The sequence below is a fragment of the Drosophila yakuba genome, chromosome 2R (assembly GCF_016746365.2).
Source record: "Drosophila yakuba strain Tai18E2 chromosome 2R, Prin_Dyak_Tai18E2_2.1, whole genome shotgun sequence".
Classification (NCBI taxonomy): Eukaryota; Metazoa; Arthropoda; class Insecta; order Diptera; family Drosophilidae; genus Drosophila; species Drosophila yakuba.
The window spans coordinates 5,543,927-5,560,558 of record NC_052528.2 but is presented as its reverse complement, the minus strand read 5'-3'; the positions used below and the strand labels follow the sequence as shown (position 1 = coordinate 5,560,558).

Sequence of the window (16,632 nt, the reverse complement as noted above, 5' to 3'; positions counted from 1 at the left end):
ACAAAGGACTTGACTCGACGACTCCTTGGCCGAGTGTCCTTATCGGCAATCGCATAAATCTCGTCCTCAGAGAGTTGTTACCGGTTGAACAAAACGGACAGGAGCGGGAAAAAACAGGAAAAGCTGGAAAAGCGACTTGGTGTTGCCACCTAGTTGCAAATTGTACGCAAGGGTTTCCTTGAAGCAATTATTGTATCACGCAGTTTTGCTGCTACATTTTATTTTATAAACTCCTGTCCGGCGAATCGGACTTGTCCGACTTTTCTGCTGACTCTTCTGTATCGTGGACTGCGTGACTTTTATTGGACTTTTGCCTCTTTTTCTCCTTTAGCGAAAGTTTCGCCCTTGTTTATGGCACTTATCGTGCTTTTGTTTCCCAATGCTGCGCCTAGACTTTTTCCGACCGGAGTTTCTCCCTAATGCCATCGCATATCCCGCAGCGTTTACTTAACGCGACGGGCGCGCTCTTATCTAAACGATTGCCTGTGGAGTGATTATGAGTGTTTGAGGTTGTTAGCATAATTGACGCCCCGTGTTCGGTTTGCTGGAGGAAGAGAATCCAGAAATATAAAGGGAATAAAGTCAGCCAAAATGAGCAGACAATGAATAATAATCAACTGCTAGTTAGATACATTTTCATGCCAATAAGACGCTGAATTGAAGCCTTCGTTAATGCCGTATGTGTCTAGAAAAGGTTAGCCAAGGTATAGGATACCTCAAATAGATATCATATTCACAGGCTTGTCTGTGATTAAATAAAAATTATAATAAAGTATACACAAATCTACAAATTAATTATTACATATTATGTTCATAATTTTTAGAAATATTGCGATTATCATGCTGCGATCAACATAACTTTCACCCTAATGAGAGTACTGTTCCTTCATAAATGAGAAATCAGATAATAATTCATATAGAATGATAAGAGAAAGCCTTACCGACGTCAAATATGTTTCGGCCAACGAACAACTCATCGCATTTTCCAAATATATCATATGTAATTTGACTTTCGTTTTACTGCAAGCCCTAATATTCTAAACATGTGTTGAACACGAAACTGATTTTCAATGCCGCCCAAATATTTATATTCTCTCATTCAAATTTCCAGGCACGTTAGACGAGCATCAACGACTTTACCGCCCCCGGTGCCAACAAATCAGCATTTATGCCAGGGCAAAACGAATGCTAAATGCGCATTAATGTTACCTAAAACTGGCAGAACTCTTTTCACCCAACAGACCCACATACCCACAATTACCACAAATAATTTTGCACATCTTGCCTCATCGCATGCAAAATTATTGCACGTGGCATTGATTTCGTGTGCCATGATTGATTGCGAGGCAGGCTTTAAGCTGTGGGCCAGCCACTTCGGTGCTTTCAGACAGAACAGTTAAGTTTTAAGCACAATTATGATCTACTTATATGTGTTTTACACTTTGCAAGCACTTACTATGATTATGCAAAAAGTGGCATAAATATAACCCTCAAATCTATAACTTAAATCTTAATAAGTTATCCCTTTGTAGGGTTTGTTAATTGTTTTTAAATCGAGTTGCAACTGCAGGCATCGAATGTGACTTGACGCAGCGTTAAGGAAATTGTAAAAGATTGTCATTAGGTTTACCTTCAGGTTAACTAAGCTTTCACTTTAATTATAATTTCCTAATGTTATCCATATTATGTAAATAAATAAACGTGTTACACTAAAACTAACATTATTAACAATGGAGCTAATAAAATACTAATTCTTATAACAGGTAAAGTACACGAAATATTTTTCTAAAAATGAATGTTAAATTACACAGTCAAATTAAGATTAAATATTGTGCAATGTATTTATTTGGAGACAAATAAGGTTTCCACCCCCATTCCCACCCACCGCAATCAACAGATTTTGCCTAAACCAATAGCCTCGAATCAAGGCGTGTTTGTGTGTCACGCTCGCATCGCTTCAAGCCAAGTTAAGAAGCTCAGGCCAACTGATTGCGCAATGAGCATTAGAGCATGACACGCATCTCACTCACGTCTCCAGCCAGCCTGACGTTCAAATTTAAGCACCAGGAATAATCTTTGGCTGTTGCCGCTTGTCGCCTCCTTCACAGGATCCTCAGCATCCTTGTTGCCCTCCCCTTCTGCCCGTCGTCGCCTGTTGCCTGTCATTGTCATGTTTGCACTTGGCTTTAATGCTCGGCACCGCTGCTGGGGTTTGCTTTCGGGTTGGTTAAGCGCAGCACTTGCTGCCAAATAAAACTTTGAATCAGTCACCGGGTTTCGGTGGGTATCCGCCAACCAGCAACCTGCAACGTGCTACATTTAACCTGCAACCTGCAGTGCATTTGCCAAAGCGCTCGCAATTAAAAGCTGTCTTCCTGTCTCACTCTTTAGAAACACACTACGAGCGGCTTTGCACCGAAAAAAAACAAACGAATTTAAGGAATCTTTTATTGCTGCAAAAAAAGTACGAGTAATATATACATACATATCTGTTTGATCCATTCAGAGTAAAAAGAAAGAAACTTTGGTGAGTCTAAATACTAAATACTAATACTTTATTATTTATACTCATATAGAATTTAATCTTATTAGACTGCTTTTAATATGTATTTAATATTTAAATATTTTATTTTAATCTATTCAAGAAATAAATATTTATCCTCACTGCACAGGTGAGTTTGCATCAAACACTGCGGTGTTTTCAGCATGATTACTTTGTCTTTCCGAAGTGGAAATGAAAGTCTCACTCTCTGTTGCCGTTTGTTTGTAAAGTTTGTTAATTGTGTTGATTTCGTGTTGCAGCTGCAGGCATCATTTGCGATTTGAGGCAGGGGTAAGAAAATTGTAATAGAATGTGATAAACTAACCTGTTGCAAGGCAGTCCAAAACTATTTTAAGTCCATTAACCAATGTAAACTTGAGTCCTTTGAGTTGCGTAGTAGTGATTTCATGTTGCAGCACTTTGTGTATTCAAACGGTTGGCGATTTTTAAAGAAGGTTATTTTTATGTTTGTAAATATTTGCACAAACATATATGTACAAATGTATTTGTTTTGTCCGTAGTCAACTTATTGCTTAATCTGGTGTTATTACATTTTGTTTTTCTATAAGAGGTTTTTAAGTATATTTATGTTACTTATGTATCGTAAATTGTGAGAAAATGTTTCATTGACGTTACTCGTTGTATCCATTTGACAACGTAAACATAAGCCGATTAAAAGAAGTCACGACTCAACGGAACAACTTGCCTTTGCTATTTTTCTCTGCAGTCAGCGGGAAAATCTTGTTATGCATCAATAAACATTGACATTGGTGTTTGAGTGTGAAAGTGCATGTGCATAAGTTTTTCCACACTGCATGTGTAAGTCAACTGAAGCAGCAGCAGGAAAATGCATTTCTTGATTGTATTTGAATGCCATAAATGATGCATGGCCCACAGGCAACAATATAATTCTTTACAAGAAGTTATCCCCAAAAAAATTCGATATTGGTATTCTGCCGTAGAGGCTAATATGGGAAATGGAAAATTCTGAAGAAAACTCAAAGCAGACTGCCATCGTTTCACGATGTGCTGCAAAATGAAGAAACAAGAGATTTAATGTGAGTTCTTCGAGTATTGCCATGCATTGTTGCCATGACAGCATAAAAATAATGCAAATGGAAATGGGGATAGAATTCAAAAGCACAAAAGCAGACTATCATTATTTTTGTCTTTTGCCATTCCGCTGCAGCGCGCTGCACAAATCTCGCGTTTGCCCACTTCAATGTCTTCTAAGCACATGGTTTTAAAAATTAATAGTGAAATCCTATAAGCCCAACCAAAGTAAGCAAACTAGGAAATAACATTAATTTCCAAAAATGAATTTAGATACAATTTAATACAGCTTAAACTTGAGCCAACAAGTTCCGGGGCTGAATGTAAAGTCTCACAATAAATCCGGAAATTAGTTTTTGCTTTTTTTTAAATCTTTAAGATAGCTCAAGAGGAAAGTGTGCTGAAAAACAGAAGCTTTAGCCATTATCTGGGCTTAGCAGCGAGGCAAAAATCATAATCCCCTAATTTCACTTCGCCAGCAGTGGGGTGGGCTTCTAGGATAATGCATGGGACGTGCGGCACGCTAGCGTATGCGTAATATGCCTAATGCAAAACGCAAACTCAAATAAAAGTGATATACAAAAGGGGCCCGAGTGCGAGCAGAAGACGTTACTACGCAAATGTATTTGTAAGCAGGCACTTAGCACACTCAGGAGTTGAGTTTTTGAAATATGCTTGACGGCTCTTGGCTGACTGCCTTCCTCAGCCAAAAAAAAGGCAACATAGAAGACACAAGGCAACAACTAAAAGCCGAGGTCCTTACGAGAATTTGACAACATATTCACACACAACAGGCCCGCCCATTTCGCCTGTCCTTCCCCTTTTTTCCTGGCAATCTCAGCGCGTGCCGCACGCTTTGCGCATTTAACGCGTATTTTGCACTGGCTGCTGTCACTGCTTCTAGCCATTTTAGAAACCAGTCTGAAAGAGCGGTTTCAACCAGAGTGGTTCCTTTTTCGGGACATGCCGGGGTCGCTTGCCAAATATACGTAGCGCACTATCTCCACCGTACCCGCCATATGCACTTGCCCCACATCACCACAGAGAATGCTGCATAAATTGTTTTTAAACTCCAACGGAAAGTGAGTGAAATGCTGGGGCCACCTGTCTCCGCTTTGAATTCTAAGTGAGTGAGTAGAGTAATCAGCTCGAAATATATGACGTATAGCGTACAATGAAAACATCTAAATAATTTATTACTATTGTTTTAATTATGTTTGGTATATGTGAGCAAAAATTAAGCAAATTTATTTAAATGTAAGCTGAATGAGTTCGTTAGACACTTCACTGAAATGTTTTAACTGGCTTATGGAACTATACGCATATAAGAATAAAAGGACACCGCGAGTATTTTTATTGTAGTTTTCTCAATTTTCTGTAGATTTTCGCCACTAAAAACTAATTTCTTCGAGTGCCGATGCTCCGATGCACATACCTGTGGATCGGACTTAGGGCATCTACTTTCCAGGACAGACAGGTCGCTTCAGCTCGAGTACCTGCTGCCGTATATCCTTGTGATAGACAGTCCTGAGTGTTGAGTGTTGACGGCACCAGGAGCTGCGGGAAAATCAGTATCTGAGCTTGGAGCAGCTGACTTGGCTTCGGAGTTCGCCTTGGGGTGTCGTTTGTGGTTTGGCAGCCATCTGGATGTTCAGAAAAAGCTTATACGTATATACATATAAGCCATATGCAAGGCCACAAACATACGCATGGGGGATAAAAATAAACATACTGAACTTAATATGTCCAACGAAAGCATTATTAAATTAAACATGAATTTTAGGTCAAAGGTTGCCCTTTTCAGAGTCCCAGACCACATTTAAATTTAGTGTAGAACACCGGGATTAATATGAAAAGGATACATTTTTTATTGACAGACAAATTACCGATAAAAATAATAATTTAATGTATCTTTCGAGCACCGTAACAAATTTTAACAATTTATATTACCTTAAATAGTTCACACCTCAGAAAGTCACCTGAAGAGATTGATATGCACCTCTCTTGGGGTTCATTTGCAATTTACAATTTATGTTATGTGCGTGCCTGTAATTTGCTGATTTAATTAGTGGCCATAACTCATCGCTATTGCCAAGGACGCGGCCAAGATAATGAATGACTTTTAATTGTTGACCAAGCTCGTAATTAGTGGGCAATGGGATTGGGCCACGGAATAAACGAACGCACATCTTATCGAAAATCTGGTAATGAAGTGCATGATAATGTGGTGAAAACGTTTAGAAACCGAACAATCCCTTTATACTGGGGAAGTTTGGTAATTTCAGATGGTGATGAATAACAACTACACTGGACATGGAATTTTAATATAAAATATTCGTAAGCTGCCACGTTTCACCTGTGCTTTATTCCCGTATTTACCACCTAATATGCGGCTAACCAACTTATAGCATAACCGCATCTGGGATAAGCTGCACCAAAATCGTGGCGCACATTCAACAATAATTAATAATCATTAGTAAGCCGCACATTATGAAGTGGTTGACTAAATATTGAAATTACTGTGATATTAATGCCAGGCCAGGAACAACATAAACAATGACATTGTTCCCCCACAGATGAGCGGCAACAACGGCGATTGTCCTTAATGACAACAATGTGCAAAATGTTTTGCAACAAACGAGAAACGGAAAGTGGCAGCAGCACCAGCACGAATAACAACCAGCCACAATGGCAATATTGTTGCTCTTGTGCGAATTATGGGCAGCGTGTGAACTGCAGCATGTAAATTGAAACCCTGACACGCCCATTACCACTTGCCACTGCCAGCGCATCCGGCGAATGCAGACGGCGATCGGGAGTTAAATGTATCCATTTATTTCGGTCGCAATTGTTTTAAGAAATTAATTACATTTCTGGCACTATTCGGACAAAAGTACGTACATTAGGCGTAAAATTGTTCTATGACTTAATTTCTGTGGTGATTCTATCGAGTTTCTTAATCTCACTATTAACGACATAAAAATAAAATTGTTTTTAAAATATTAGGAAATTTTTGATTACTAACCTTAAGTTGAAATTCATTTTTATAAAGCAATTTAGATTTTATCAGCCGATATTGGAGATCATTATAAAGGAAGCCGCTCATGTTTTATCAAACATTTTTTACAAAGTGATTCTTTTCCCCAAAAATACCAAAGTCGTCTGCGGCTTTACATGGAAAATGTTTAACAGGAATTAACACGGTCCTCTCTGGAGGATTGCAGTTTCGCCGCCCCATATCCCGGGTAAATTACATTAATAATATCGTAGGATGGACGAACGGGAACAACAGAGGCGACTGGCACTTTCGCTGCATACTTTTTGGGGCCGAAGTTAATATTTGGAAATAATTATGCGAGTGGCAGAGTGCGACGCGTAATTCGCCCAAGGCAGCGATTGCATATGCGAGTGCATTTGCCATAATATTGCATAATTTATGCGCGCATATAATTAAATTCCAGACCTTTCGTTGCCTTTCCACCGATGACCCAAATTTGCGACACAACCACGCTTAATGCCCGCTTAATTTAATAAACTAACAATCCAAAGAGAAAACATTAACTGTCAAAAAAGCCTTAAATTAATTTCAAGCCTCATGCTCAATTTGTCAGCACATAAAATGCGAAAAAAAGCATACGCACTTTTAAATTGTTCAGCTGTTCTATCTTTTTTTCAAAAAACCCACCAATAACTATTTGGAAAGTTAATTGCATTTAATGAGCATTAGAGACTAAGCGGATTGTGCGTGCATGTTATAAAGAGCAAAAGTAATTTGCAAATAAAAACGTATGACTACAATGGCACGTCAGATAAATTTTGTGCAACCAGTGAAATGTTTCGTCTTTTTACTGCATGAGAAAATTATTTAACTGCCCTCAAAATAATTCTAAATGGTTCTATATTTCTATGCACCTGTAAATTATTCACCAAATCAGTTTTCAATGAAATTGTTATGATATGATAAGTCTAAATATATTTTGGACTAATTTATTTTGGACGCCTGCGTCTGCCGATTTTATTTAAATTCAATTAAATAACAACTTGAATTTGGCACAGTTGGTGATTTATGTATATGGACATATTTGTGAATAATCTACATTTACGGCCCGCTTTGCCAATTATGATAATTAAAATCTAACATTTCATGAAAGTCGTGAAACCGCACTTTGCTCGCCGAATTATTTATGTTTTTTAATGAAAACAAAGTGGAAATTATTACGCCTAATTTATGAGATAAACGATCAGTTCAAATTGAATTAGGTGCAGTAACGGTTTAGAAAAACCAGCGGCGAGTGATTTAAGAGTGATTTAAATACCAGTCAAACAAGTGTCCGCTGGCAAAATATGTTGCCGAGCTAAGCGTAATTTACATTGGTATTAAATGCAATTAATAAATAATGAGCACACCGGCATGGCGAGTAAACTCAGCAGAGAAGTGGAGTTGTGCCCGTGACAAGTTGTCCTGCAAGCTTAACTTGATGTCCTCAGCATTGAAGACAACAAGGGACCGACCGACCGGCAGGGAAATTAGTTACGGTGTCGCACAAGTACAAACCTAAGGCTCAGAACTATCCTTTGTCCTCCGACTTGTGGCCGTCCATATGTGTTTGAGTCAGTGCCTCGCATGCCAGATCCGTCATCATTAGTTGAATATGTCACAACAGACACTTGGCCCAATTGATTTAGTGTCATGCACTGAGCTCAACAGTTCACTTGCCTTCTGCCATTTGGCAGCTGTACTCGTCCTTGTACACGTCTTCCTGCTCAGTTGTTGGCCGACATTCCCCGTTGACACTCTACGCCCAAAGATCGATGGCATACAGAAATCAACGGGAAGTGAATTTCAAACAGTTGCGTAATTAACTTGGGGCTTCATTAATCAAACACCCAGGCAAACATGGAAAGCACTTGAAATGGAATTATATATATGCTAAAAATGTAATATGTGTTTTACATTTGGGTAATACGATTATCTTATTACTTTGGTAACTTTCTAACAAACAGACGGACATGGCCAGATAGACTTGGCTAATTATGCTGATCAAGAAACATTATTGAACTGTTAACATTTTGTCAACTAATCTAATATACCCATATAAAAATCTGTTGAATGTCGAGCCAATGCATTTCAAATCACAACTGATTTATATAAGAAAGCCATTTTTAATATTTTTGCTTCTAAGCTATGTTTATTGTTCTGTAGTTGTTATTATCTGAATTCAAGATTGCTTACAAAGGCTTAGATGTCATTAAGCACGTGTAGACAGACACAAAACGGCCAATAGCTGAAGGCTTAACATTGGACTCCGCGCCTCGTCCTGATGAATATTCATGATCTCCAGGCATCCTTTCCACTTCCGACCACTTCAAAGTTAGCCTCCTCTGCAGTTTGTCCGACATGCCGAAATTATAATTCCAGCTCGCTCGTAACTCGCACAAACGTCAGTCTCATTAATTTTGGGCCAGTTGCAGTTTTAAAATTTAGTGCCGGCCCCCAAGTTAATTAACACCTGAGCCCCGGCAGCCGCCACCAAAGTGGGCGGGAAATGGGCTGGGAAAATCGAGCTGGCTTTAGCCACTTCAGTCACACTTTTGTGCTCGGCAGCCGTGTGCACTGACGCAAAGCGGAAGTGGCACTTTTCCCAGTTGAAGCTGGAGCGGAATTCCAGAATGGACGGGGAGATGGGGAATGAGGAATGGAGAATGGGGAATGGGGATCGGTAGCTGCCAGCAGCAGGCGTATCGAAAACCGAAACTTTTGATGGAAAAAGTTTGCAACAACAAACGCATGTTGGCGGGCAAAACAGGCAAGCTAAAAAGCTGAATAGCCGCGGCAAGGGCGCCTTTAAACCATCAAGTAAGTCGCTATAATTCGCGCGCACCGTCTCATGAATTTTTGATTCTTTCTTTGCATTATTTTTCACTCGCGTCTCCTTTAATCTGCGTCTTGGGCTTGAAAAATGAGCGTTGGCCTAGGTGCGTAGAACTGGGCCAAAATCGTTTAAGGAATAGCTAGCGCCAATGACTGTCTTTGATTAGATAAGCTGGATTGATATGAAAATCTCACGCAGGGTAAGTAATTGCCTAATTCAACTGCATCAAAATAATTTAATGAGTTCAACATAACATTCGTAAGATAAATGTAACAATCTTCCATACAAAACATTAGCATGTGTATGATTTATTGTTGGCTATTGATAATACGATTTTGTAAAACCAGCAGATTGACATTCAATGAATTGCACAATCGGGAAACAAGAAACAAAGTTGGCCAGGCCACAAATAAAAGTTTTGTTTATGCGCCAAAACAACTAAAAATGCAACGGAGGCAAACTCCAAACAGTTGTCTCATATTTTTTTGCCGATGCAGCAACTTCTTTGAAAACAGATGGCTGATGCATGCTGATGACTTTGTCAACAACTTAAATTGTTTGGTGGCAACAAAGTGGAGCGAAGCTTAAGTACATTTAAGCAGCAGCTTTCGTTTTCCTTTGATGTAAACAAGCTAGCCCAGCTAAGGGAATAAATTATACAATCGAATTAACTAAAATTTGAAAAATACACAAAATCTCTTTCGCAGTCATCCTTTTATTTCCAGCGTCTGTACATGAATATTGCCACAACTATTAAAAGCATGCAAAAATTATAAAGAACACACATCCATAAGCCAACGAAGTTACAGTTTTGCAAAAATGTATATGGACTTGACTTTTTCTCAGTAAATTTTTCCATTTTGGAATCATTGCAAGTCGCATCAGGTTGTTCTTGGTCCATCCCGTTGATGGTGCAACTATCATTTTCCAATAAGACATCTATTTCTTCACTTAAATTATAAAATTATCACATTACTGATCTTGAAATATATCTTAAAAAGGTATTATACCCCATTTCGTTGGAGGCACTCTGATCTTGTCGGCTTGAAGGCTCTGGATAAACTGAGAAATTCAAATATACGAGCCGTATCTCGCGGCACTCAACTGTATACATGGAAAAGTATGCAAGGAAATCGAATTAAATAATTAAGCACTGAACAAAAATGTTTCGGGTTGTATGCAGCTTGCTCAAGATTAAAAAAGGAGGATTAGAATTGATTGACATATTTTAAGAATAGCTACAGACCTAAGTAAAAGTATATAAGATATATATAAGAATGAATGATTGGAATATTCCAAACATTAATAGAAGAATTTCGATGCCTGAAATCACGAGTCAATCCAATATCTTAATATTTAACATTAGTATAGGAAACAAGATCTTTTTACCTAATACTATAATTATTATTAAGCAAGCTCATTCTGGGAGTATTATATAATTAAATAAAATTAAAACCCAAACTACCAGATCGATTGACTGAAACTAAGAGACAACCTTAAAGAGAACCTCTACGTACTGGAACAGGGTGCCATATATACAGGTATATTGGAACTAAAATGCCTAATATCAGTAAAACTTTTATCGCATTTAATAGATTGTTATCAGAGTTGATAGATTCCGACGATTTCTAAGTACCCATAAATTGATAAAGAACTCATTTTATTTACGGTGATCTCTCTTTCCAATCTCTAACTTCAATGTGATTTTCTTGTCACTTTGGGTCTCTTCTCCGCTCTTTCTTGACGGGTTTTCTCAGACTTATATAGTTATCTTATCTGAGTCACAAGCAACAAAAAGAAGATTGTTAGCTTTTGACGGTTCGCTGTTTGCCTTGTTGTTGCCTCAATTAACACCTTCTGCCGTGGCGATAATAACGCAGACCCCAAACTGATTGGTAATCAAGAAAAAAGGGAAGGAAAAAATCGCTGAAAATGCCCGGAGACCAGCGAATCGCTCTTTAGTCGAGAGCAGAACGCGATTCGAGATGGACACGGATGAGACAAAAGCTGGAACCTCGGGTCCGGGGACATACCACGATGAGGTCGACTTCACCAGCGGATACGAGACTCAATACCGCAAGGAGTACAGCCCGCTGAAACCGATCTACGTACCGCCGCCGGATAAAAAACATGCCTGGTTCCGCAACTGGTCCACCATCCTGATGATCAGCTTCCTGTCCGGGGTGTTTATCCTGGGAACCGTGATGCTGGTGGTCCAAGTTTTTACCGCCAGTCCCCTGCAGATCTTTATGATCGTGGCTATATATGTGGCTATAGCCGCCGTGATGATTTGGCTGGAGGTGCAGTCCATAAAAGTGCGGTGAAATAATACAAGTCGTGACTAATTTGGAGCGTTATCGCACTAACGAAATACGTTTTATTTTCTAACGGTGGCAATCGAACTGTGTTGTGCAAACAAATGCAAAGCTTAACTAAAAAGGAAGCGACTTTACTGATTAGGCGCTAAGAACAAAAAATCATGATCTAAAATAAGTTCAAAGTAAAGAAGAAAATCGTAAAATCCATGTGTTTCTTTTCTGACTAGACTAGTGCTTAAAACATTCCTCGATAGTTCAGGTTCAATTAACTAATTATTTACAGCCCATAAATGAACGTAATCTAGAGAGCAAAACAAGGTGGCCAGATAAAAGGCTTTGTGTCATTTAAGTGGTCAGATAGGTAAACAAAAGTAAATGAAAGAACCATGAATTGAACCATGAATTCGAGCCATTTAACTGCAAAATAAATACGCATTTTTTGGCGATGCAAAAGGACAAACGTTGAAGTGACATATTAAAGCTCCATGCATAACAGAGATTAACAAATCAGAATACATAAAAAGATTCCCTTATCAACTAACTAATTAAATTAAGCACACTAATTAAAAATTCATTAATAACGGCTTTGATGGAGAATGAAAAAGTAATTATTTAAAGCAATTGTTTATTAAAGCAAGTGGTGCCGCAAGCCACATCTGCGTTTGTGTTTGGCACACAAAATTATTAAAATTATTTGCACTTTCACTTGAAAAAAGTAAAACCCAACGAATTTTCAACTATTCCAGTTCCCCATGGAAATAGTTTTCTAAATATTTTCACATTTGCATTTTTCTAAATCACTTCTGTAATTGCTTTTCACATGCCACTGGTGGAAAAACTACGACTCCCTTAGAATTTCCCATGTTTTACAACAGTTTTCACACTTCTGTGTGTCATCAAGTTGGTAAAATTCTAGTTTAATAGCTTGAAATGTTACGAACATTTGGTCAGCGTAAAAACAGCCGGACAAGCTTATTTCTCACTTGCAAATTCTAAAAAAAAACGTTGTCCCATTAAACTTTAATTTCCGTTGACAATGGACGACACTTTTTGCTCTTTCCGTTTTCTGGTGCCACTCGAGACGGAGGCAACAGCTGACTTACCTTAATTACTCACAGGATTCCGAGCCGTGCTAATTATTTGCTGGGTGCACTTTTCCGCGAACCAAACGCAGGCGGAGTGCAGAAAATCGTCAGCGCATTTAATTATAATGGCGCAAAGGGCGTCGGGCTTAGGCATTAATGCCATTTCCGGTCGCCAACCACCGGATGCCACGGCGGAGAAACCGCCCTCCAACACTTTGTTGTGCCTCGACGTAAAAAGCCCGCGTTGGGAACTATTTAACAAATATGTAGAAACGAGTGACGGGCACAACATTTTGGTTTCAAGAAAAGTACTTACTATGTTTGAAATGATTTATTTGATATGCACCAACGAAAATTGTTATTATTATTGGGTTTTTGTTTGATATAAATATTTTAGATATTCAAGGGTAACTTATATCATCCAACATTATCAATGAATAAATTCAAATAAAATCACAAAGGCAAAACTAAAATATAATTCAATTTAATAATTGGCGTATTGTAATAAAAAACTAACTTAAGTAAACCTTTAGTCTGCGTAGAATAAGAAAAAGACGATTTAACTGAAGATGCCATAGAAAGGTGCTTAAACCATTTTGTGATAAACAAAAAATACAACCTTAAGCCAAAACATGAAAATATTTTCGATATGCACATGTATTATTTTGCATTGATTTATTGCTCGATTGCCTGCTGGCTGAATATTGCACATAAAAGGCATTTAAACAAAAGCTGTCGTCCATTTCATTTCTCCAACTTTTTAAATATTTAAATCACAGCATTTTGCACAAGCGAGCACCACCTCCATTATTCAGAGCTTGTTCAAGGCGGGTAAAAAGGACACAAATGAGAAACTCAATTGCCAAGCGAGTGAAGGACAACTGTGGAAATGCAAATAAAATGTTTGGCTGCAACGGAATCAGAATCCTAAGCTGCCCTTGGGAGCCAAGACATCAGACTCACAGCCATTTTGGTCACTGCCTGGGGAATGTGTCTTAGAATTTATTTAAGTAAATCTCACTTGAACGCTTTTCATTAAGCCCCTCAGCAAGGACAAACTAGCCATCCCACAAGAAAAAACATAAAAAGAATTAAATGAATAGCTCGACCTAGCGGTGTATTTAATGCGTTGTAGAAACATAAAATTTCAAACATATTTTGACTGAGATCCTCCTTCCTGTTTCTCTTTTTTGAAATTAATTAATATTTTATACGACTTGATAAAGTGTTGCATAAGTCAACTACTAATGTGCAATGTGCGTTTAAAATTAATTGTATGTACATTTCGCAGTTTAAATGCACTTTTTCACTTGAACACTCTTAAAGCCCACAATACATGACAAAATTATGTTAATTATTTGTGTAAATTTTCCATACTTAAGCGGCCTGTTTTTTCGCATTACATTATTTAATAACGACAGTCATACTTTGTATAACCACCGTACTTAAAATTTCACCAATATAATGCGAAAAAAAAACATTTTTTACTTTCATCTACATTTTAAAGCGCTATATAGGTTTGTTTAAGTCCAAACAAAAAGTTTTTTGCTTTAAATTAAACCAAACGGGACTAGCGCTTCATCAGTTCCAAAGAGCTCTTTCATGTGCTAGCTGCACCCATTTGAATATTCAATTAAGTCTAACTGCCAATTCAGTGATAAGTCCCACTCTGAGTTAGTCGTTACCCCAAAATAAAGCCAACTAAAGGCCATCTAAGATGGCCTTGGAACGTGGCCTACTGGTGATAATTTTAGTTAATACGGAAAAGGATAATACCAATGCGTTGAGCCATTTTCCCTTAGGGTTAGCCAGCAAACTGGTAGAAATAAATAATAGTTTTATTTTGATAAAGAATTCAGTTTCAGACTTTGTATAAAATGGTTCAAGATAACACGTTATTTAAGTAAACATACGTGATATTTCCATATTCATATCCATTCCACATTTAAATACTAATGCTTATATTTATAATAGTACAACCGTTATAGCATTTGGGCTTACCTGCAGCGTCTTTCAAGAATAGTTAATTTGTATTTATTCTGGTGGGGTACAGGTATGTCAAAGCATTTTTGTGACATCCCTTACTTATTTTATAACCAACAAAAGTCAACCGTCGAGAGGAGGCAAACAGCATGCATAAATTACTGCAAAGCGGCACGAAGACCAAAGTCCTCTGGATTCTGTGGCCAAAGCCATTGCCATTGCCATGCAATGCAGAAATTGTGTTGAAATATTAAAAAAGAGGCCAAAACTGTGAGAACTGTGGCCAAATGCAGATGAGCGGCAATAAAATTCTTTCTCCATTCAACTTTTCGGACATTTTTCGAAGCCCCCTTCTTCAGCACTTTTGTTTTTGTATTCTCTGTACTTTTTTTGTATTTGTTGAATGCTAAAAAGGCCACTTTAGTTTTAACCACAAAGTTTGCTTTACTGTATGTATATGTATATGTGTTCGGTCGACCTCGTTGCACTTTTGTTTTTGGCCAAGGGGCATCGGTCTTTCATGTCATTTAACCATGTTTCGGCCAGGACAATCGGCCTCAGATCCTGGGCCCAGGACCTCAACGCAGGCCAGTGTTGATTGCCAGGCATTTAAAGTGTTTTCAATGTAAATCTATGTAAATACATGTTGCCAAATAAAAGAACGACTCTCGCTTTGAAGTGGAAACTCTCGTAAGGATAAATGGTACAGCCATATTTATTCGTTGCCCATGTGTGTACTCTTCAGACGAATCCTAAGACTTTAAGCCAGTGGCTTCCTAAGCTCTGCGCCATATTTATGCACATTTTTTGGGTTCGTATTTTGCTTTCATTTGTGCACTGTGTTTTTCTTCATTTTTTGTCTGTTTTCTTTTTGTTCTTTTTGTTTGGAAAAACCTTGAATCGGTCGCATTGATTGGGCGTCCTTGCTGTTGATTGTTCTATATTTGTTTTGTTTATATTTGCTTTCGGTGGTACTTGCTGCATTTAATGGCATTAAAATTAATTTGACATTTAATACTGTTCTTGTATGGGGCGCCATTCGAATTTTTTTCTTATTATGTATTCATTGTTTTTTGCTTTCACTACACAAACAAATTGCTGGCACATATTTTATGTATTGTTTTTATTGTCACGTGTCACCTACCAGTAAAGCCTGCATATTATAATTATGAATTGTGCAAATAAATCAGCCAAATAGCTACCTGTTAATGTGTTAATAATTGCCAGCCAAGTGTTGTCGATGTGTTAATGTCTTGTTATCCCACCTGTGTGTGTGAAGTCCACAAGGCGTATGCTTGATTAATTTAATAAAATAGTTATGTCGGAGAAAAAACGGACAAAGTGCGGTCAAGCGAAGAGGAAAGTGAGCGATATATAATTTTAATTTGTTTTTAACTTCAAGAACGAATAAAGTTTTATTTTTATTATTAACATTTGTAACTTGTGAATAAGAAAATGAAAACCTTTTTTTTTTTTTAAATTAAATCGCTTAAAACTTTTTTTTAAATTTCAACGCCCGTCAGCAATAGAAATAAGTTATATTTTGCCGCAACGTTTCTTTAAAAAATGTCAAGTTACTGTAGCTTATATACGGTTACACTTTGCGTAACCCATTATTGTAAAAAAAAGTAGACTACAGATCGTTTACGTCAGGTGTAAAAACTCATACATGGTTCGATTCTTAGCTGTAAGTATAAGCTTTATGACTAAACTTTACCTTTGTGAGCTTATGTACGTTTTAGCGAGGCATTGGTTCACTTTTGTTGGGTTTCTCTATA

At 37.8% G+C, this 16,632-nt stretch overlaps 3 protein-coding genes across 3 annotated transcripts; 1 reads left to right on the top strand and 2 right to left on the bottom strand.

Annotated features, from left to right (window-relative positions):
* Positions 1 to 4,189: 4,189 nt before the first annotated feature.
* Positions 4,190 to 5,413, bottom strand: LOC26536427. Its single transcript, XM_015197492.3, has 3 exons — positions 5,303 to 5,413; positions 5,031 to 5,238; positions 4,190 to 4,717 (listed from the first exon to the last, which is right to left on the bottom strand). The coding sequence occupies exons 1-3, from the start codon at positions 5,367 to 5,369 to the stop codon at positions 4,531 to 4,533; spliced, it is 462 nt and encodes a 153-aa protein (XP_015052978.1). The 5' UTR covers positions 5,370 to 5,413; the 3' UTR covers positions 4,190 to 4,530.
* A 4,750-nt stretch (positions 5,414 to 10,163) lies between these two features.
* LOC120321106 lies at positions 10,164 to 10,562 on the bottom strand. Its single transcript, XM_039372610.1, has 2 exons — positions 10,479 to 10,562; positions 10,164 to 10,418 (listed from the first exon to the last, which is right to left on the bottom strand). Exons 1-2 carry the CDS (start codon positions 10,481 to 10,483, stop codon positions 10,184 to 10,186), a joined length of 240 nt encoding a protein of 79 aa, XP_039228544.1. The 5' UTR covers positions 10,484 to 10,562; the 3' UTR covers positions 10,164 to 10,183.
* An 852-nt stretch (positions 10,563 to 11,414) lies between these two features.
* LOC6529421 lies at positions 11,415 to 11,989 on the top strand. The gene has a single exon (XM_002090389.4). The coding sequence runs from the start codon at positions 11,454 to 11,456 to the stop codon at positions 11,790 to 11,792; it is 339 nt and encodes a 112-aa protein (XP_002090425.1). The 5' UTR covers positions 11,415 to 11,453; the 3' UTR covers positions 11,793 to 11,989.
* The last annotated feature ends 4,643 nt before the right edge of the window (positions 11,990 to 16,632 follow it).

Coding starts and splice junctions, on each gene's coding strand:
- LOC6529421 (XM_002090389.4), top strand. CDS start 11,454: ATGGACACGGATGAGACAAAAGCTGGAACCTCGGGTCCGGGGACATAC.
- LOC26536427 (XM_015197492.3), bottom strand. CDS start 5,369: ATGTTTAATTTAATAATGCTTTCGTTGGACATATTAAGTTCAGTATGT. Junction 5,239..5,302: donor TTTATTTTTATCCCCCATGC/GTATGTTTGTGG, acceptor CTGAACATCCAG/ATGGCTGCCAAACCACAAAC. Junction 4,718..5,030: donor GCCCTAAGTCCGATCCACAG/GTATGTGCATCG, acceptor TCACTCACTTAG/AATTCAAAGCGGAGACAGGT.